Here is a 21,337-nt window from a genome sequence, read left to right as displayed (position 1 = left end):
AGTGGAAATTTACAGTAAAAAATGACTTGTATATTGATCTGTTTCTCACCCACACATTGCTTCTTATAATATGGATTTAACTACTGGAGTCTTATGGATTACTTTTATGCTGCCTTTATGTGCTTTTTGGAGCTTCAAAATGCTCTGTATGCTCAAAATGGTTTTCACTTGCATTTTGAGGACATACAGAGCTGAGATATTCTTCTAAAATCGTTGTTTGTGTTCAGCAGAAGAAAGTAAGTCTTACACATCTGGGATGGCACGAGTGCGTGATGAGTAAGTTGTAAATGATGAGAGCATTTATATTTCTGGGTGAACTATCCCTTTTCAGGAACAATAAAATCACTTTCATGTGCACTAAAAGCCAGTGAGTTTGACAGCGTGTTTGATTATTTCATTAATACAAAAAAATTAATATCTGAAAGATAAAAAAAATAGTTGAAAATTAAAATTCTCAGATTTTTAGAAGCACATAAGTTTGCGTGGTTGGCAATACGTGTTGGAACATGAAAAACTCCATAGAAGACAACCATGTTGTGACAGCGAAAATTGGTGCAATACTGCCCTCTATAGATTAAAAAACCGCATCACAGTCTCAAGATTTCAAAATGTTTTTTTCTTTTATTGCCCACTAGATGTTTTGGGATGCTTAGGATAAATTGTCCCATTCACATTTATTTGTTAAACTTGGGAGCACACCTACATACAAACAAAAACATGCTTACTTCAAGACATATTTATTGATTAAACAATAACACAAAATTTCACATTGTTTAAACTGTGAAATGTTGACTTGATCCATAAAAAGTCTTCTGGATGTTTTTGGACAAAAGCACTGATTATCCTACTGAGCATAACAGCATGCTTCACAGAGACAAATTACTTATACGTTATAATGTAATTAACGACATATTTATGCACGTAGTATTTAATGGCCAGAAAGAACATAGAAGATGAAAAATAAACATGAGGAAGGGTTTAAAATCTGCAGTAAAAAGCCCAATCTCAGTGATGTATCGTCAGTGCATTTAGAAAAGCTTGATAAATGTATTATCTCAAAACATTCTCACGATGCTTTGAAATTACAGAATAACATAATCTAATCTCTGAGACAAAATGTACAAATATTTTAAAGTAACCAGCAATTTGTTAAAGAAATGGGTGAATCTTTCAGGAAATGTCTGGTTCATATTTCCCCTTTAAAATGAAAAGAAATAAATAAGAAATTATATTTTCCATAAAGAAAAAGAAGCCTATTTTAGGACCATTAAGAATTCTTGCAATGTGACATTATTTTCATGAGAATTAAGCACCTCCACATCAAATCAATTCTCAGCAGCCTACTGTAATGCGAAAAAATTACCTAAACTGTAAAGTACATCTGAAAAATTATATTGTAAGCATACATGGCAGTCTTTGTTTTAATGAATATATATTTTAAGATGATTTCTATAAAAAAAATAAAAAAATGTCATTACTGTTGCATTACTTAATCTTTTCCCCCCACAATACAGGAATTTGAAGGCAAAATGTGCTAAACTGTAATTAACATAATAACAATAAAATACTAATGGACCCAAAATATCGACTTCATAAGTAGAAAGTCTTCACCAAAACAATTGTATCCACGGATTTATTCTTTATTCTTATTTTGGAGTACATGTTCTCCACTCATGCTTGGATCCCAATAATCACTGCTTGCGGCTATATTGAAAATATAATTTCTTATTTAATATATTTGTTTTGGGGTGAACAACGACATGTAAGATTCACCCAGAAATATCTGACACACAAACATATTTTGTTGTTGTTGTTGTTGTTGTTTGTAAAGTCACAACACAGCAACATGTAACATTGTAACTTATAAGTTTACACAGAAATGTAGGTAGTGAATAGCTCTGCATTAGTTATTACTTCTCAATGGTAAAAGAACGCTGTGACATATTTCACAAAAGCTGGCAGAACCTTCCAAATGCTTTGTCACAACAGACTGAGCATTAAGATGTTTCATCCTTGTTTCATCTCTTAGAAAAAATTTTTCTTTATGACTTTATGCATTTCTCATTCTCTCTCTTTATGGTTCTTGATTCACGTTGTGTCTGTCTATGTTCCATTTTGTGAAGAGACAGAGGAAGAGGAGACCGGAGAGGAAGAAGCCACATGTTCCTTATTGTCTCCAGTCCCCACCCTTTTAACTCGCCATTGGAAGATGCAGGTGTCTTTCCCACCCAATGACACAAGATGACTGTCATTAAGTGTAAAGCGTACATTGGTCACATGACTGCCATGGCCCTCGTATTTATAACTTGGTGCCTGAGATAGAAGTAGGGGAATAAATTATTAATCCATTGCAGTATTGTAACAATAACAGTTTTGTTTTGATGTCTTACAGTTATCTGATATAGTAAAAATGTGAATTATTAATCTATATTTTCTAACTCAGCATAACATACAATATTTAGCCTACTTCCTCAATGCATTGTTGAGCATTCTCGGTCTAATATACAAAAGCATCTCAGAATGCTATTCTGAGATGCGGTTTTGCTCTGTTTTGGCGGCAGGAAGAGGACCTACACAATATTAGGCAGGTGGTTTTAATGTTGTGGTTGATCGATGTATGTATTATATGAATGTATTGTTTCATTTGATTCCATTCTAAAACACAAAAATTCTACTGTGTCTCAGTGACTATGTCAGGCATTAACTAACCTTTGGTTTGGGACAGGGATACTGGAACAGATGCACTTTACAGAAGTCATCAGCCACAGCCACTATGCTCTCACTGTGAGAGCGACACAAGGCATTGATGTCTGTCCCATCTGACCCTTCAAGCCACACACCTACAGAGCATTTAAAGGGTGTTTAGAAAGACTGATAGTATAGACTCACATATACAATTGATAGCACCATAATTGTATGCCATTCTGAACGTAATTTAGAGAATGCCTTTAAAATTCCAATGTAAAACAAATAAAATTTGACGTAAAAAATAAAATACAGAATTGTAGTTTTAAATAATGCATTTGATAATAATACATTTTTCAATATGAATCTCACAACATACAGGGTATTTACAGAAACAGAGATATTGGTTTCTAATCACTTTTATATGATATAAAATCAATGTCTGAAAGGACACATTTAGAAATATGTAATTCATATTTTTTATTATATTTCATAGATTAACTTTCATTCTATGGATTCTATATATTAATATATAAAAACTTTTGTTGTAATCACAAAATTAAAATCTGAAATTAATATCTGTTTTAATTGCTGTTATTATTTTTGACAGTACTGAAATCAGTTGAGAAAAAATTTATTCTACATATAAGGGAAAAAATATATGCATAAATTGTCAAAATCAGGACTAATTAAATTCCTTTTTTGTGCAACTGTGTTGAACTGTCGAATTTGAAATGCAATTCAGTAAATTGCTCTTCCTGCTATCCCAATTCAAATTCCAATTTAAAAAATTTAATTCCAACCATTTCTAAAATTCAGATTTTTGCCCAAACTTGCATAGCACATTAGGGAAATATGCTGTGTGCACATGCAAGAGGTTCATAAATGTGCATACATAACTGTACTAGTACACTTGATGAAAATATGAAGAGCTTTATTTTTTTTATTAACATGATCTAACACATATGAAAACAATAGTTTTGTTTATTATTATTATTATTACTATTATTATCTTTTTAGAATTTTCTGAAGAAAATGTTAGTGATGTTTGCCTGTGCAAATGTCGTCACCATGATGCTAAGGTGTTCTAGATGGTTGCTAGAACATTGTTAGGTTGATCTGGGTGGTTGCTTATTGGTAATATATATGCAAAAGCCTGCAAACTATTGTTGTGGAAAAAAGACATACACCACTATATGCTAGATTTGTAAGAGTTTTACTCCAAATGTTTCAGGAGCAGGTGACTTTCCTCAGTGCTATTAGCCCATGTCATTGTATAGCTTGTTTTATAGTCCACCAGTCAGTTCAATTGCTTAGAAACGTAATAGCACAAGCCGAATGATTTGAGGTATCATTTATGTCCGTAGCAATAAACAGAACAGGGCACATTACACGACAAAAGTTAAATACTTTGGGTTAGGTGTTTGTTTAAATCCTAAAACCATAAGTGTGAGCAACAGCAATAGTCATTAATAACTAAAACATTCTGGATGATTGTATCTCACCCATGACATGGAAGCCGAGCACACAGGTATAGGATGCCCACTCTCGATCTTTACTCTCAAACCGGTTCCTCAAAAGCTTGCAGCCGCCTGCGACATCCCCTTTTCCCCAAAACAGTTCATATTAATTATTTATTTCACTCATTGACTTCTAGACTGCATACGTGGGACCATTTACATGCATACATGTGCTTACAGTAAAGAATTTCATAATCGCCAGAGTTGGACATGATGTATTTTCCATCTTTGGACCAATCAAGATGAGTAATGAAACTGGAGTGTCCCTGCAGAGTTAAAAAAACAAAGAAGAGTTACATCCACACAACCTAACATGCTCTTTAACACAAATACACTTTTATAAACCACACAAAGCTATTTTATGCACCAAAATACCACAAAAAGCACATAAAAATGGCACCTCAAACCAGCATAAATGTTTTACATAATTTCGGATACTTGACCCGCATCAGAGCCAGCATGCTTTGCTTACTGTGCACTTTCCAAATCGTATGTAGCGGCGGCCTCCCTCTGTGACGTTGTAAATGTAGATGAGGTTGTCATGGGAACCAACTGCCAAAAAGCTGCCATCTGCATTTGAGCAAGCAGTAAAATATAAGCTACTGACTGTAACAGTAGTCATTAAAAATATCTATAAATGCAGTAGCTGCCATATTGAAACACTTCTAAATGCCCTATGTGGCACAAGCAAACACGTTATATAGTGCATTTTGATTGTATTTCAAATGAAAGCAAATTTACATTTACTTACAGTAAGTTTGTCTGTGCAACCAGTCAGTGTGTGACGTAATTTCGAAACTCACAATGAGTAAAAGCAAACATTTCTACCACAGAACTCAATATTATTCAATACAATTTCTGTTCTATTTACTACTGTGCCTATTATTATTCTACAATGATTTTGTTGAGCTCTGACCTGGTGAGTATCTCATTACGGATAACTGCTCATTGCCATCAGTCAAGTCTGATACCACTTCTTTTGTTTGAAGATCCAGTACAACCCATCTAAATAGGTGAAGGGTTAAAAACCATCATAAATCCATGAAAAAGGGAAACTTTCACAGGAACAGAGAAAAACTGAAGAGGTAATTGTTCTTGGCTGTGCTATAAATCAATGTTTTACCTTCCAGTACTTAGTCCAACAGAGACAACAGCACCATTGGGACAGAAATCAGCACATAGACCAGACTCCTAAAATATAAAAAGATTTAAGTCAAATGCATCTTCATGTTCCAATATATATATACTCAGATCAGCCACAACATTAAAACCACCTGCCTAATATTGTGTAGGTCCCCCTTGTGCCACCAAAACAGTGCCAACCCGCATCTCAGAATAGCATTCTGAGATGATATTCTTCTCACCACTATTGTACAGAGCGGTTATCTGAGTTACTGTAGACTTTGTCAGATGGAACCATTCTGGCCATTACCTATTGACCTCTCTCATCAACAAGGTATTTCCGTCCACAGAACTGCCCCTCACTGGATGTTTTTCTCTAGAATTTACTCAGAATGGTGCCAAAAACAAAAACCAGTTCTGTGGACGGAAATGTCTTGTTGATGAGAGAGGTCAACAGAGAATGGCCATACTGGTTCGATCTGACAAAGTCTATGGTAACTCAGATAACCGCTCTGTACAATTATGGTGAGAAAAATATCATCTCAGAATAGTATTATGAGATGATATTTTTCTCACTGTTTTGGCAGCATGAGGGGAACCTACACAATATATATGAGTGGAACCTTGTGTGGTACCTGCAAGTAGAGTATTTCTACAATAGAATTTGTAACTGAATTTTTGCTTTGCGTGATGCTACACCCATGCCAATAGTTGTCAATATAAAAGTTCAAAACCACTAAGCAGCAATAATAACAAGACCTCTAGTGTGGTGCACCAGTCCAGTTTGTGGTCCTCTGCATTCCACACATATACTTGACGATCGTTTCCACAGGTGAGAAAGATGTTCTGAGATGGGTGAGTGGCCAGACCCCACATTTCATCCACATGTCCCTGACAATTAAAACAAAAATATTGAGGTTTATACTCAATAAGTTAGAATCACTTAGAAGTGCAATTTAAGATTCAATAATTACTTCTGTCCTGAAATTTCTTTATGAAAAAACACTTTATAAATAATAGTTAATTTTAGTGTTAATTGTCAACCTCTAAATGTAACCCTTTTTTTTTACTGATTTTTATTTTTTGATAAAACGTTTTCCTTGCTTGGTGAATTTTCATACATTTGCCATTTGAACACAAACAAAAATTCTGAATTCTGAATCTAGTTGGTTACATCAAACAGTGTTAAACCTTTCACATTCCCAGTCAAATTTGACCGAGCATAAGAAAACACAAAGAATTAGACTAACACACTCACACACACAGACACATTTTTTTTTATTGCTCTGCATTATCTTGCTGTTCATTATCTTACTGTTTGTTATCTTGCTGTTTTTTTTTTTTTTTTACCAATTTTTATACTTCATTTACTTCACTGACAGAATGTCAATTGAATTTTCATGTTTGCAAAATATATCATTGGTTACAAAATGCTTACTCTAAGTCTTCTTGGTCACCATGGTCAAGTTTGACTGTAAACATAGAAACAATGCTAAATAATAGTCTTTGATCATATCTAAATATATATCCAAATGTATAACTTTTAAACTCCAGAAATTAACTTTGTTACAACATTGGTCTACAGCAGGGATGGGCAACTGGTGGCCCACGGGCCGTATAAGGTCATCTGTATCGTTGAATACGGCCCATCTGACAAGACTGAGGATTGATTTTATTTCTTTGAAAAAGGGATTATGTAAAAGATTGCATTCAGTTTATGATGTTATTACAACTATTGACCAGAAGAAGTCACTTGTTCTTAGCAGACCTGCTTATCACTCTAGGATTCTAGCATGCAACATCTTACATTTGCTCATCATTTATTGAGCTAAATTTTACCTCAGCTTGTCAGCGACATAGTGCGCGCTATTGTTAATGTACGCAAGTGGAACTCATGTCTTTTGTTTGCCTGGATATAAAATCTGTCATTAAAGATTTCCATTTGATTTGCAAATACACCATTGATCAAGTGATCAAAGAGGCGTACAGTATGAGAGATACATACACCAGAGCTGCTCTTCTCACAGATGTAAAGGGTAAATAAAATACAAGGGTAAAAGGCATCAAAAGGTTTTACGAAATCTGTGACAGTGACAGAATATGTGATAATGATAACTGTATCTGGTCAAATTTGACCTGGAATACAAATAGTGTTGGCCTGTAACGAAGACTGTTGAAGGGTTAAAACAATAACAACTTGTGGCAACTCAATATAAGTACAAAAACTACTGTATGTACTTAAACTTGAATCCAAACCATTTCCCAAACAATTTACCTGTACAATAGCTACAAATCCATCTGAAAATGTTCCTCTCAGGATTGCGTTTCGTGTTGTACCAACAAGCAATTCCTCACCATCTACATCGGCAATAGTGCGAACTGCCCCAAATTTCTCTGGAATCTAGAAAAACAGACATTCAAAAGGCATTTGATATGTAAATTCACACAATTAACACAATGCTATCATATACACATAGAGCTGTGAGATTCATGTTTCACCTCACACTCTCTTTCAGGTGCCAGATCTGCGCTCCAGCGGATGATCTTGCGGTCCTTGCCGCCACCGCTAAGTATAGCGCCACCCTGCAGGACACACATAGTAAACACACTGCCCTCGTGAGCACGCGTCTGCTTCATGATCTGAAATGTTTCTATCAGGCAGGGAGAAAAGAGAAAAGAAAGAAATTTAATTCAAAGAGACTGACAAGGAGGCACTTTGTCAGTGCTATGGTATGGTGATGGTATCAGATGATAATACCATGGTACTTTAATATATATACACCATGGTATTAAATGGTTATGATGTTCATGCATCATGGAATTAACATGGCAGGCCTACTACCATGGTACATATCTGCACATTGTTAGTGACAAATGGGTAACACCTAACAATAAGGTTCCATTTGTTCATATTATTTACTGCATTAGTATCATGAAATAACAAAGAACAATACATTTTACAGTATTTATGAATTTTTGTTATTATTAATTTATGAAAATAAAATTGTTAGTTCATATCGCATAAACTATTGTTAATGTATACAACGTTTAATGTAAAAAAAAATATTAGTATATGTGAAAATTAATATTTTTATATTTACTAATATTAACTACCGGTACAATTTTTGTAAAGTGTTACCAACGTATGTTATATGAAATTTTAACTGCAACAGTTCTTGTTTATGAACAAAGAATGAGCATTGTGATTTATATAAATACAGTTAACCCTTAAAGGTGAACTTAGTCAAGACATTTTATTAGTATAGCGCTTTTCACAACACTTGTTTCAAAGCAGCTTTACACATAATCATGCATTAACAGAAAATTAAACTGTATTATCTACTGTATAAAGTCAGAGTTATCATTGTGTAGTTTGATTAAATATGATTGTAAACGGTGTATAAAAATAAATAATTAAATAGTTAAATAATAATTGTATTTAGAACCCCAGTGAGCAAGAAAAAGACAACAGTGAGGAACACAAAACTCTATAAGATGTTGGTTAATGGAGAAAAATAACCTTGGGAGAAACCAGGCTCACTGTGGGGGCCAGTTTCCCTCTGGCTAAACAGCATGAATATAATGCCAATTTTTGCTATTTATGTGCAGTGCAAGTCATGGTTTAAAATTAGTAAACTAAGTAAGTGTTAAGGGCCAGTGTTTAAACAACGATATTGTATTAACTGTCAGATTAATGATCTGCAATTAATTAATTGCACTTAGTAATTGTTTCCTCAGTTAAACATATTTTCTCCTAAAGAAATAAATTGTAATTTTGAAACATTTATAAATTCATGAACACGCACATGAAATAAACATTCAGTAACCCAGTTAAGTAAAAGCAGTTTTATTCTAAATGGAGAGGGTCCCCTCAAGGGGGCTTCCATGTTGAGTTCACATGACCAGCCCAATTCTACTCGCTTAATCTCAGTAACTGCCCTGTTATTGGACATTTTTACTTATGGATTAAATTAATAATGGCTGACTGGGAATACTACATTTATATAGAATGATATCATTTGAATGATGCTGCATCTGCGGCCCTAGGTGTCATTGTAAGTCCAAGATAAACCAAAACATTACTGAGTGCACCCTCAACTATACAAATTAGTACAGATTAACACAGATTATGCCATTTGACCATGCCACACTGGCAAAGTTTTATGAAGAATTTCTTTAATCTAGATTTAACCAATCTTTGCATTTTTGACAGCTTTAATTGGCCTTATTCACAGCAGCGCCATTTTGGACCGGAATGACAACGAGGCTGTGATGGATAGACTTACTGTCTCTTTAAAAGGTTGTACAGTTTTTTAAAGTGTTGTTGGATCGTTTCGCTCATGAAACATTGAAAAATATCTTTCCAAGAAATTTCAGTCAACAAAAACCTTCAGACAACATGAATTGCAGAAAGTTAGATATGATTTTGGAGCTTTTTGACAGCTTTTTATAGTGCATGTCATTGAAGAGATTGTAAGTCTATATATACATCACAGCCTCGTTTTTATTCCCATCAAAAATCAAAGATGCCATTACTGTGACTTTAATGACATATATTTATATAAGGAAATTACACTGCATACCCTTTGCTCCTTTTCCTAATGTTTTGATGTCAGCAGCTGATTTTCCCCATGTGAGAATGTTCCCCTCCGAGTCTCCCGTCAACACATCGCCCGTGAGACTGAACACGAAGCACAGGACGAACTTGGGCTTTTTATATTTCTATGAATAAAGCAATTACCAAATCACAAATACTTCATGTGAGAATTCCTTAGCTAAACACACTAAAAAGCTGTGCTATTTTGCTCTGAGCATTTAAAGCTAATCATTGTAAATTATTCAACATGTAAACAAAAGAAGTACAATGGCAGTAGCATGGTACAGTGATGCTCAGATGGTAATACCATGGTACTTTGGTACATACAATGGTACTGAATGCTTACCATGCATGGTAATACTGTGTTACTTTTTATTAATTCAATATCCCAGTTGACTTGAGTCTTTTTCTGGTTTTCTTGAATTGAAAAGAACATGGTAATGAATTTAAAGGGGAACACAAATAACTTGGTGGCCATATATGGACTCACTCCAAAGATGCCCTGTTTCTTGGTCAGAGTCCCAGCGCTCATGGTCCAGAAGTACACATGGGACTTGCCACATGAGATGATGATGTTGGTGTCTGTAGGGTTGAACTCCACAGCCAAGACTGCCTCATTAGTGTTCTGAAACCAACAAATATACACATCGTGAAGAAGACACACAGGGGCTGCGCATACTGTACGGTCACGTGCCAGTATCTCCATATTATTACTGGATGGCAAGCTGTAATTCAACTTCAAACATCCAGTCAATCTTCAACTGCAATAACAGCTTATGTCAGTTTAATGATAGAAAATTACTGTAATTTTCCTGTATTATTAAAGGTGTCAAACAGAAACTGTAAATAAAGAATCTTTGAAGTTATGCAGAAGATAATTTCATTTCCTATGATTTAAAGATTTCTCAAGCTCTTTAATTTTGTATGAACACCATCTATTTTGAATTCAACTTTCAAAGTTATAGTTTTCAGAATAAAAAAAAGATAAATAAAATTATACTTCTCAATTCTAAAAGATCTTTATCTCACCACAAATTTACTTTAAAAAAATAAACCAGCTCCTACGGAGATGAAAATCTAGATTAACTCGCTCAGCAAACAGAACTCCTTTGAAGTCCAACCCATTTCTTCCCGCAAAGCCCAGAAATAAAACAAGAGGAAGAAAAATTCCCTTATACAAATGCCCGCTCCTTAAAAGGCTCACTATCAATCACACAAATCTACTGTAAAATATTTTGCCTCTCCCATAGCAACGCCTGCTCAAACCGCTCTTGGAGAAGTTGTAAGAAATATTTGGGACAAAGGGTCACACATAGCTTGACAACATGCTTTCCTCTGAGATCTACAATAAAGCTGATATTTTCACAGTAGACAGGACTATATATTCAGTCAAGAGCTGCTAAAAGTATAACTGGATGATATTTCTAAAAAAACAAACAAAAACAAAAAAACATTGCATAACAATTTACGACTTTCCAACAGGTTTGACAATGGAAGGTTGATCTGGGAGTTCTTATTAGGAAATATAGCTTGGAAAAATATTGCTAGGCTATTATATAATAAGAATGCATTCTAGATCATGCTGTTTTTACTTTATAAAGGGGTATTTTTCAATGGGATCCACTATATTTTAAGCATCCATGTAAACATACCTTGACCTCATAATGCTTTGTGTTCTTATTCCAGTCCCACAGAGAAAGCATGTGTTCATTGGAGTCATCGATTACACACAGAAATGTACCTGCATCCTAAAGCAAGATTTAAAAATAAATTAGTCCAATCAATTCACCTCATTCATGAAGAACAAGCAAAATAAAACTTGTGTGTGTACAACCCCCAATTCCGAAAAAGTTGGGACAGAATGAAAAATGCTAATAAAAACAAAAAGGAGTGCACCACAACAACGCATAATACAATGTTTTACCTTGCAAAATTATTATTTTTTTTTTTCAAATGTATAGTAATTTTAAATCAGATGATTGCAACAAGGAGATGGGGTAATTTAAGACTAATAACAATTTGATGAGTTTAAATAAAAAGACAATGTGAAATAGATGTTTTTTTGTTTTATTCCTCCCCTTTTCTCCCCAATTTGGAATGCCCAATTCTCAATGTGCTCCAAGTCCTCGTGGTGGCGTAATGACTCTCCTCAATCCGGGTGGCAGAGGATGAACCTCAGTTGCCTCCGCGTCTGTGACCATCAATCCACACATCTTATCACGTGGCTTGTTGAGCGCATTACTGTGAAGACGTATCGCGTGTGGTGGCCCACGCTATTCTCTGCGGCATCCACGCACAACTCCCCACTCGCACCACAGAGAGCGAGAACCACACATTATAGCGACCACAAGGAGGTTACCCCATGTGACTCTACCCTCCCTAGCAACTGGCCAATTTAGTTGCTTAGGAGACCTGGCTGGAGTCACTCAGCACATCCTGGATTCAAACTCGCGACTCCAGGGGTGGTAGTCAGCGTCAATACTCGCTGAGCTGCACAGGCCCCCATGAATTAGGAGATGATAAACAGGTGAGGCAATTGTGTCATAGTATATAGGGAGCCTCCAAAAACAGGCTAGTCCTTCAAGAGCAAGAATCGTTCAAGACTTGTCAATTTGCTAACAGATGCTTCAGCAAATAATCCAGCACTTTGAGAACAATGTTCCCCAAAGACAAATTGGAAGGATTTTGGGCATTTCACCCTCTACAGTGCACAATATAGTTAAAAGATTCAAGGAATCTGGTCATATCTCGGTGTGTAAAGGGCAAGATGAAAACCACTTTAGAATGCAGGTGATCTCTGATCCCTCAGACATCACTGTCTTAAAAAAACATAATTAATCTGTAATTGATATCATGAACATGGGCTTGGGATAACTTTAGTAACCCTTTGTTAGTCAACAGCACTCACTGCTGCATCCACAGATGCAAGTTAAGACTTTACTATGTAAAGCAGAAGCCGAACATCAACACTGTCCAGAAGCGCTGCCGACTTCTCTGGGCTCGGTCTCATATTAGATGGAAAGTAGAACAGTGGAACTGTGTTATTTGGTCAGAAGAGTCCACATTTCAAAAGGATTTAAAATTTATCACAGCTGTTGTGTTATCAAGGCCAAAGAGGAAAAGGACCATCCAAGCTGTTTTTAGCATCAAGTCCAAAAGCCAGAGTCTGTCAGAGCCCATGGCATGGGTAACTCGCAAATCTGTGAGAACACCATGAACACAGACAGATGTACAAATTTTGGAGCAACATATACTGCCATCCAGCACTGTCTTTTCCAGGGACGCCCCTGGTTTTTACCGCAGGACAACTTCATACCACATACTGCCCGGATTACTAGTACATGGCTGTTTAAGCAGAGAGTGTGGGTGCTAGATAGACCTGTCTCAAATTGAGAATATGTGGCGCATTATTAAGCACCATCTGGCAACGAAGACCCCGTGTTGCAATCTTCTGATTTGACATTACTGTACATTATCACTCACTTTTGTTTTTATTAGCATTTATCATACTGTCCCATATTTTTTGGAATTGGGGTTGTAAATACATTTTTTTATTAAAAGCACACCAAGTCAAATAAAAAATTCAAAGAAGCGTGACGTTTTAAGGCCAATATACCAGGTCAAATGAATTGTACGAAAGAGTTGTACAAAGTCTACATTGTGATTATATACAAAAAGGTGTACAACATGGTTCACAATAAAATTAACTACTTAAAACAAATAGTTCTCCCAAAATGTGTTATATTCCAAGATTTCTGAAGACTTATGATCACTTTGTATCACAACTTGTATCGTAATATGACTTTAAGTGTGGCACTATCCACTGCTATTGTATGGGAAATCAGCGATCACAACATTCAACATTAAAATATCAATAAAATACAAAAATCCAATAAAATACTAGGGCTGGGTAAAAATTGCAATCTTTGCTTGAACGATCTCGATATCGATTTTTAAATCCCAAGATCAATCTTGTAATCTATGTTGCAATCTTCTATAATGCAAGTAAATAATTTGCACGTGCAACCAAATCTCATGCTATATGACAAAAAATGTCTATGATTTGCCACTGGCTAGTAAATTTGTTCACTCACCAGTAGTATAGTGGAGAAGTTATTAGCACAAAGGTTCTTTCACTGCGTGTTAAGAATAAACGTTTGGTTTAGCTCGTTCCGTGTTTCCAAAGAAGAGATCCACGGATCCATATCTCATTAAATAATGGCTCATTTAATAATCTTTCTGTTTATTACAGTCAGTTGTTGATTAAAAACAACAACAAAAAACAAACAAACATCTAATTCTAATCACACATTATCATAATCAAACAAGAAATGATGCATGTCTTCTCGTTATATAAACTTACTGGCTTATGCCCGTGAGTCTTAAAGAGACAGTATCAATTAAGCATGTGTTCTACATATCAATGTAAATATTTGTAAATAGTGGATTATGCAAGTAAACAATAAAAATGTAACAAAAATATATATATGCAACATAAAATATGCAATTTCAAGACATTATTTGATGGAATAGACTGAATTAGAAAATGTTTCAAAAGCTAAAATGTGACCAATTTGATGAAAAACTAATAAATATACAATTTGTAAAATCAATATTTTCAAATTAGAAGGTACCTTTATAATTAACAGCATTAGCTGAGAGATAATTTATTTTATATGTAAGCAAAGTGGACACTGTAACATAAATGTACCCATTTGAACTGATATTGAATCGAATCGAGAGCTTGTGGATTAGAATCGAATTGGGAAATCTGTATCAATACCAGCCCTATAAAATACAATAATCCATTTGTGTTCTGAAGAAGGAAGAAAGTAATATGGGGTTGGAACTACATGAGGGTGAGTAAATAATGACTTGGGGGAGTGACCTTGTAAGTTATTTGTAGTATTTTGATTTAGGATTTGTTTTTTATTGAGTAGTTTTGCATATGGAAACAATACTCTATCATGTTTCACCAGAAAGAATCAAAGCTGGGAGGAAAACTCACTGAATTGGAAAATGCTAAGGCTCCAACACCTCGCTCGAATGTGCCAAGGCCTATCTGCTGCAGTGTCACCAACGTTTTGGAGTCCCAGATGTGCACAAATGGCTGATGAGGCTGATATATGTATATACAAACACAAATTGTAGTTAAAATACAGTATGAACTAATCAGTTAATTTATGCATTTTACAGCTAAAAATCTTATCATATCTTGTAAATTAGTGGAATGAGATCGATTCATAAGTCTTAAAATATCTCACCTTGCCATCTTTGTCTACCCCAGCCGTCTGTCCCGATGCTACGCGCACCTTGTCTGGATGAATGGCAAGACTATAGGCCAAAAATGAGAGATATCATAAGCACATATTTGTATAATTTAAAAAAAGAGGTTAGGTCACTAATTTGAGTACTCACCATCGTACACAGTCTGTGTGTTTGCGATAATGTCGTTGCGTTTGATTGTCTATGTGATATAGAACCACCACACATGCAATAAAATACACAGCTTCCCCAGACGGCAACAGGTAAAGATTAGCACGACAGTCTCGCCCCCGGTAACCATAGCTGAACTCAAGAGTCAAGGAACATTTGCTGAATAATCTTCTTTTTGATTATATTTTAATTGAATTGTTATTTCATAACTATGTTAAAAGACTTTTGATTTAGGATACACCCAGTCCAGGTCCAGTCTCTGTGAGGGAAGATCCATTTTCAGCTCCTCGTAGTTAAGAATGTTTGATGGAATGTACATGGTGATTGGTCGCCCGCGTATAAACATCTTGATCGATTGACCTTTAAGCAAGTGGAATAAGATTTATACAAACAAGATTTAAGGGGCTTTGAGTATGCATGCCATACACATCAGAGTTTTAGAAGAATGTATGAATGGCTATGATATGCTACTTATCACAGGTTAGCACAATGTTAGCGTTTTCACACACACAAGAAAGTTTCAAACAAGCTCAAATCCCTTTCAAGTAAAATATCACTAAAGGTATGATTTATTTGAATTCTGCTTAGCGAAGTGCATTGTGAACTCAATGTTCTTCAGGTTCTCTTTACATTCTCATTTGCATAATTCCAAATATTTTGGGCCATTAAAGGCTACCATACAAAAGTGATGATGACACGCAACGACACTACGAGGAGATGTGCCACTATTTCAAGTTTATGGAAATGCCATAATAAGGAGCTAAAATATTATCATCTACACAGAAACCTTTGGAGCCCCTCAAGTTTCTAAAATGTACCTTAGAGTACAGGGCACAAATTATTTTCGAAAATAGTTTTGCGTGCCCCCACAATAGTTTGCGTTCCCTCTAAATAAGTTTTGCATTCTCTCGCAATGGTTCGCGTTCCATCGCAATATGTTTTGCGTGCCCTCACAATATGTTTTGCGATATTATTTATTGTGAAAGAAAAAAAACAATTGCGAAGGAATGCAAAAGTATTTAAAAAAATATTATTCCCTTTCAGAATCTCACTAGACAGGTCTAAGTGTTTGGCATTCAAACTAAAGAGATTATGACACAATATATATAAATTGTATAATAATTTTGTAATATGCAATGAATAATTATTATTAAAAATTAATTATTATTTGATTAATATAATGATCAAGTGGTCCATGTTTTTATTTGCAACAAACGTAAAGTGTACCGAGACCCAGTCACAATTAAAATAGTTTTTATTTTTTATCTGAGCCCAATTTTTCGCCCAGGGACAGTGTAAATTAAAAGAGAACGGTGCACATTTTTTGCATGGTTTTACATTTTGGTCCACTTAAAGGTCTGACATTCGTTCTTTGAAAGAGAACTCAACTTTGAAAACATTCCATAGTGTTTAGAGGCATATTACCCACAAAATGTTAATTTAACATGCAATACTGTTATAGTGTCTATGATACCTCTTCATAGTGCCCCATACATTTGGAGTAAACAGTTGAAACATTACCAAAGACTTTATACATGAACAGTTTAAGGAAACAATTATGTTAGTGGAATCTATTGTATTCTAAAAACCTACTTTGTGTTCCTCTCCTGGCCCCCTGAGATCCTGTTAATGGATAAAACACAAATAAACATTAGTTTTGCAGCTGCAAGTCACATTTAGGAATTTCTGCAGCCTAACTGCACTCCAACTGGCTTTACAGGAAGCTCCCATGAGAACACCTCTCTGACTCATCGCTGTCATCGCTTGGTTCTGGATTGCACTGAAGGGGAAATTTAAACAAGGCTTTTTAAAGCAGTGAGGCAGGGAAGCCCATCTATATGTCCACTGCATAGGAATGACAATAAAAAGCAAAAGCCAGAAACTAACAATCAAGCTTGTGAGTTTGCGTGACAAATGTGCTGACCCATTAAGACCTGTTATTTAACAGGGACTGTTTTGCTACAAGAGGAAATGGGAATAATTGTATTCCTTGGAAGCATCATAAGCTTTTGTCTATACTACATACGACTTCAGCTGGACCCTTATGTCAATGTTATCGGAGGGATGTCGCCCAGGTGACGCCAAAATATTCCATAAATGTGTCAGTTTTATCCCCAAGGGAATGAGACATATGTTTGATGCAGAGCTGTCATGATATTTCAAATAATAGCCCCCATTTATTTTTCCAAGCCATTAAAGAGTGCAGATTAATCAATTATTAAAACGACACACACTCACACTCACACTCACAAGGCAGTTCTGTAAAAATGTTATACAATAGTATACTATATACAATAGTATGCCTTAAATAGTTTGCCTGTATGTCCAAATCCTCAGTATTCATGAAACAGTAAGCGAGATATACCCGTATGACCTACTATTTCCGGCAAGATCTGAAGTACGGATTGACTGGACATTTTGCGACCCCCATAATGCCTCAGAAGCGGAGGAGATGTCATGTTCAAAATGCTGGATTTAAAGCAATGGCCCTGAACTGCGAGTCGGATGGCAAAAAGTTGTTACTTGTGCTTAAATGGTGCTTGTTTTTTTCTCTCCCCAATTTTGGAATGCCCAATTCCCAATGCACACTAAGTCCTCGTGGTGGCATAGTGACTCGCCTCAATCCGGGTGGCGGAGGACGAATCTCAGTTGCCTCCACATCTGAGACTGTCAATCCACACATCTTATCACCTGGTTTGTTGAGTGTGTTACTGCAGAGATTTAGCGCATGTGGAGGCCCACTCTATCTCTTACTCTATCCACACACAATTCACCACACGCCCCACTGAGAGCAAGAACCACATTATAGTGACCACAAGGAGGTTACCCCATGTGACTCTACCCTTCCTAGCAACCGGGCCAATTTGGTTGCTTAGGAGACTTGGCTAGAGTCACTCAGCATACCCTGGATTCGAACTCGTGACCCAACTGGGTAATAGTCAGCATCAATACTCGCTGAGCTACCTAGCCCCCTTAAATGTTGGTTGTTTAATAAAACCCTGAGTAGATTATTTTTGTGGTTGTTATTACGTCATGTCTTCAGGTCATGCTATAATACCCAAGTCTCAGGATGAAGCATGTCCAAAACTATTCATACTATTCACATGCATATCTAAAGAATGTACTGATTTACCAGCCAAGAAGTGCGTCCTTCATCAAATGCAGTACATACATTGACAGTATGCGATTTCAAATGCAGGGATTTGTTTTTGCTGCTACGTCAGTCAACTGAACAGGCAATTATTAAATAAATCTTTAATAATTGCCTTTAATCATCAATCTTTTTCCAGAAATAGCTTTCCAAACACACAACAAGGTACACTGTAAAAAGTTGCAACATGCAATTGTTTTTACTACATATTGCTGACTTATTAACATTTTCTACAGTGTATGAGAATAAAAAGGAAAAACATACATACATTATATATATATATATATTATTATAAAATCTCAAATAATAATAAAGAGTGAGAGAGAGACATGATGCCTTATTACCTGTACTGGATATAAGGTCTTTTGCTCGGCTATGGAGACAAACACACCAACAAATGAATTAATGAATGAATGAATGAATGAATGTTAAGTGTAAATGCCAAACCAGAGAATCTGATAACACTTTACAGGTTCCATTTGTTCAAATTAGTATACAACATTAGTTAACATGAACTAACAACGAATATCTCAAATTGTAAAAAATAAAAATAGTTTACTTAACTTAAAATGTAATGTTGTACTATTCTTACTTATTTACAATTACTCTCTCAACCCTAGTTTTTATTAATAAAAACATGTAAGTGGTCATAATTATACAGTACTTGAAATGTCACATTTTGGATTCATAACTCTCTTTAGTCTTTTTCTTTGAGTAATACTAACTCAAAATGATCAACTACAAAATTGCGGCTGTGTGGAATATCCATAAGACCTTGCGCTTGAATAAATGATTTATGGTTGGTCAAAACAAGGAAGCTTATGTTGAAAAATAATAATTATTATTTAAAAATGAATATAGTTTTAATTCTTATGACTAATCTTGCTGTTTTGTATAATTGGTTTATAGATTTGTATGAACTCATCATGAGGGTGATTAGTGTTACCTCTGGTGAACTTTGAGCCTGTTAAATTTAAACCATTCTTTTTTACTAAGTTGTGCTTCACAAAGTGCATGCTTACGTGCACTAAGAAGTACTGAGGAGAATCCACTGTGCCATATGGCTATAAGTCATAATTTCCCTTTTACGTATGAAACATGATCTAACTCAATTTAAATAATTTAATAAAAACAACGATACTTTAATCACAGATGAGTTAAGTTTACTTGTAAATAGTTAATGTTACTTAAAAAAAGTAAGTTAATTTTACTTGAGCCAAATAAGTACGTTTAATTCGATTTTTTTTACAGCAATAGGTTTGCATGATTTTTCTACGTAAGTTTAACCAATTAGATATTACAGCGTACTTTAACAGTATTTATTAATTATAAATCAACAAATAGTAATACATTTTTAAAATCAAAAGTTGTGTTTGTAAACATTAGTCAGTGCACTATGAACTAACATGAACTAACAATGAACAATTGTATTTTTATTTAACTTACATTAACAATGATTAATAAATGCTGTAAAAAATAACGTGCATTCAGAAAATATTCAGACCCCTTCGTTTTTTTTTTGTGTTTTTTTTTTTTTTTGTATTTTGTTGATAACTGCAAATTTATTAAAATAAAAAATGTGATTATTACATTGACAAGTATTCAGACCCTTTGCTGTGACACTTGAAATTTAGCTCAGGTGCATCCCATTTCTCTGAATCATCTTTGAGATGTTTCTACACTTTGATAGGAGTCTACCTGTGGCAAATTCAATTGATTAGACATGATTTGGAAAGGCACACACCTGTCTATGTAAGGTCTTGCAGCTGAAAAGGCATATCAGAGCAAAGCCCAAGCCATGAGGTCAAAGGAACTGCCTTCGGAGTGCAGAGACAGGATTGTGTCAAGGCACAGATCTGGGGAAGGCTACAAAAACAATTCTGATGCATTGGAGGTTCCAAAGATCACAGTGGCCTCCATAATTCTTAAATGGAAGAAGTTTGGAACAACCATGACTCTTCCTAGAGCTGGCCGCCCGGCCAAACTGAGCAATTGGGGGAGAAGGGCCTTGGTAAGAGAGGTGATCAAGAGCCCGATGGTCACTCTGGTTGAGCTCCAGAGATCATGTGTGGAGATGGGAGAAACTTGTAGAAGGACAACCATCACTGCAACACTCCACCGATCTGGGCTTTAAGGCAATGTGGCCAGATGAAAGCCTCTCCTCAGTCCAAGACACACAGAAATGCACCTAAAGGACTCTCGGGACTGTGATAAACAAGATTCTCTGGTCTGATGAAATGAAGATTAACATTTTTGGCCTCATGTCTGGAGGAAACCAAGCACCGCTCATCACCTGCGCAATACCATTCTAACGGTGAAGCATGGTAGTGTTAGCATCATGCTGTGGGGGTGTTTTTCAGCAACAGAGACTGGGGAACTGGTCAGGGTTAATGGAAATCTGAATGCAGCAATATACAGAGATATTCTTAATGAAAACCTGGTCCAGAGCGCTCAGGCTGGGCCAAAAATTCACCTTCCAACAGGACAATGACCCTAAGCAAACAGCCAAGACAACGCAAGAGTGGCTTAGGGACAACTCTGTGAATGTCCTTGAGTGGCCCAACCAGAGCCTGGATTTGAACCCAATCGATCATATCTGGAGAGACCTGAAAATGGCTGTCCACCGACGGTCCCATCCAACCTGACAGAGCTTGAGAGGATCTGCAGAGAAGAATGGCCAAAATCCCCAAATCCAGGTGTGCAAAGCTTGTTACATCATACACAAAAAGACTTGAGGCTGTAATCGCTACCAAAGGTGCTTCAAATAAGTAATGATTTCAGGGTCTGAATACTTTTGTCAATGTGATATTTCAGTTTTAATGATGG

The 21,337-nt window shown here is 35.7% G+C and overlaps 1 protein-coding gene across 1 annotated transcript in view; it reads right to left on the bottom strand.

Annotated features, from left to right (window-relative positions):
* Nucleotides 1-609: 609 nt before the first annotated feature.
* Nucleotides 610-21,337, bottom strand: part of LOC127656505 (echinoderm microtubule-associated protein-like 2) — a 60,245-nt gene continuing 39,517 nt past the window's right edge. The window contains exons 6-24 of the mRNA XM_052144888.1: nucleotides 18,856-18,884; nucleotides 16,954-16,983; nucleotides 15,600-15,720; nucleotides 15,343-15,492; nucleotides 15,189-15,258; nucleotides 14,933-15,043; nucleotides 11,577-11,672; nucleotides 10,415-10,549; nucleotides 9,911-10,049; nucleotides 7,827-7,978; nucleotides 7,603-7,728; nucleotides 6,087-6,218; nucleotides 5,329-5,396; nucleotides 5,122-5,210; nucleotides 4,678-4,775; nucleotides 4,384-4,471; nucleotides 4,191-4,289; nucleotides 2,710-2,840; nucleotides 610-2,313 (exon numbers count right to left, since the gene is read on the bottom strand). Coding sequence (XP_052000848.1) covers nucleotides 2,104-2,313; nucleotides 2,710-2,840; nucleotides 4,191-4,289; nucleotides 4,384-4,471; nucleotides 4,678-4,775; nucleotides 5,122-5,210; nucleotides 5,329-5,396; nucleotides 6,087-6,218; nucleotides 7,603-7,728; nucleotides 7,827-7,978; nucleotides 9,911-10,049; nucleotides 10,415-10,549; nucleotides 11,577-11,672; nucleotides 14,933-15,043; nucleotides 15,189-15,258; nucleotides 15,343-15,492; nucleotides 15,600-15,720; nucleotides 16,954-16,983; nucleotides 18,856-18,884 — 2,074 coding nt within the window. The 3' untranslated portion in view covers nucleotides 610-2,103. The remainder of the gene's footprint in view (nucleotides 2,314-2,709; nucleotides 2,841-4,190; nucleotides 4,290-4,383; nucleotides 4,472-4,677; nucleotides 4,776-5,121; nucleotides 5,211-5,328; nucleotides 5,397-6,086; nucleotides 6,219-7,602; nucleotides 7,729-7,826; nucleotides 7,979-9,910; nucleotides 10,050-10,414; nucleotides 10,550-11,576; nucleotides 11,673-14,932; nucleotides 15,044-15,188; nucleotides 15,259-15,342; nucleotides 15,493-15,599; nucleotides 15,721-16,953; nucleotides 16,984-18,855; nucleotides 18,885-21,337) is intronic.

The sequence above is a fragment of the Xyrauchen texanus genome, chromosome 2 (genome assembly GCF_025860055.1).
Source record: "Xyrauchen texanus isolate HMW12.3.18 chromosome 2, RBS_HiC_50CHRs, whole genome shotgun sequence".
In the NCBI taxonomy this organism is placed as follows: Eukaryota; Metazoa; Chordata; class Actinopteri; order Cypriniformes; family Catostomidae; genus Xyrauchen; species Xyrauchen texanus.
Note: the sequence above shows the minus strand (reverse complement) of the source record. Positions and strands in the feature narration are given on the sequence as shown.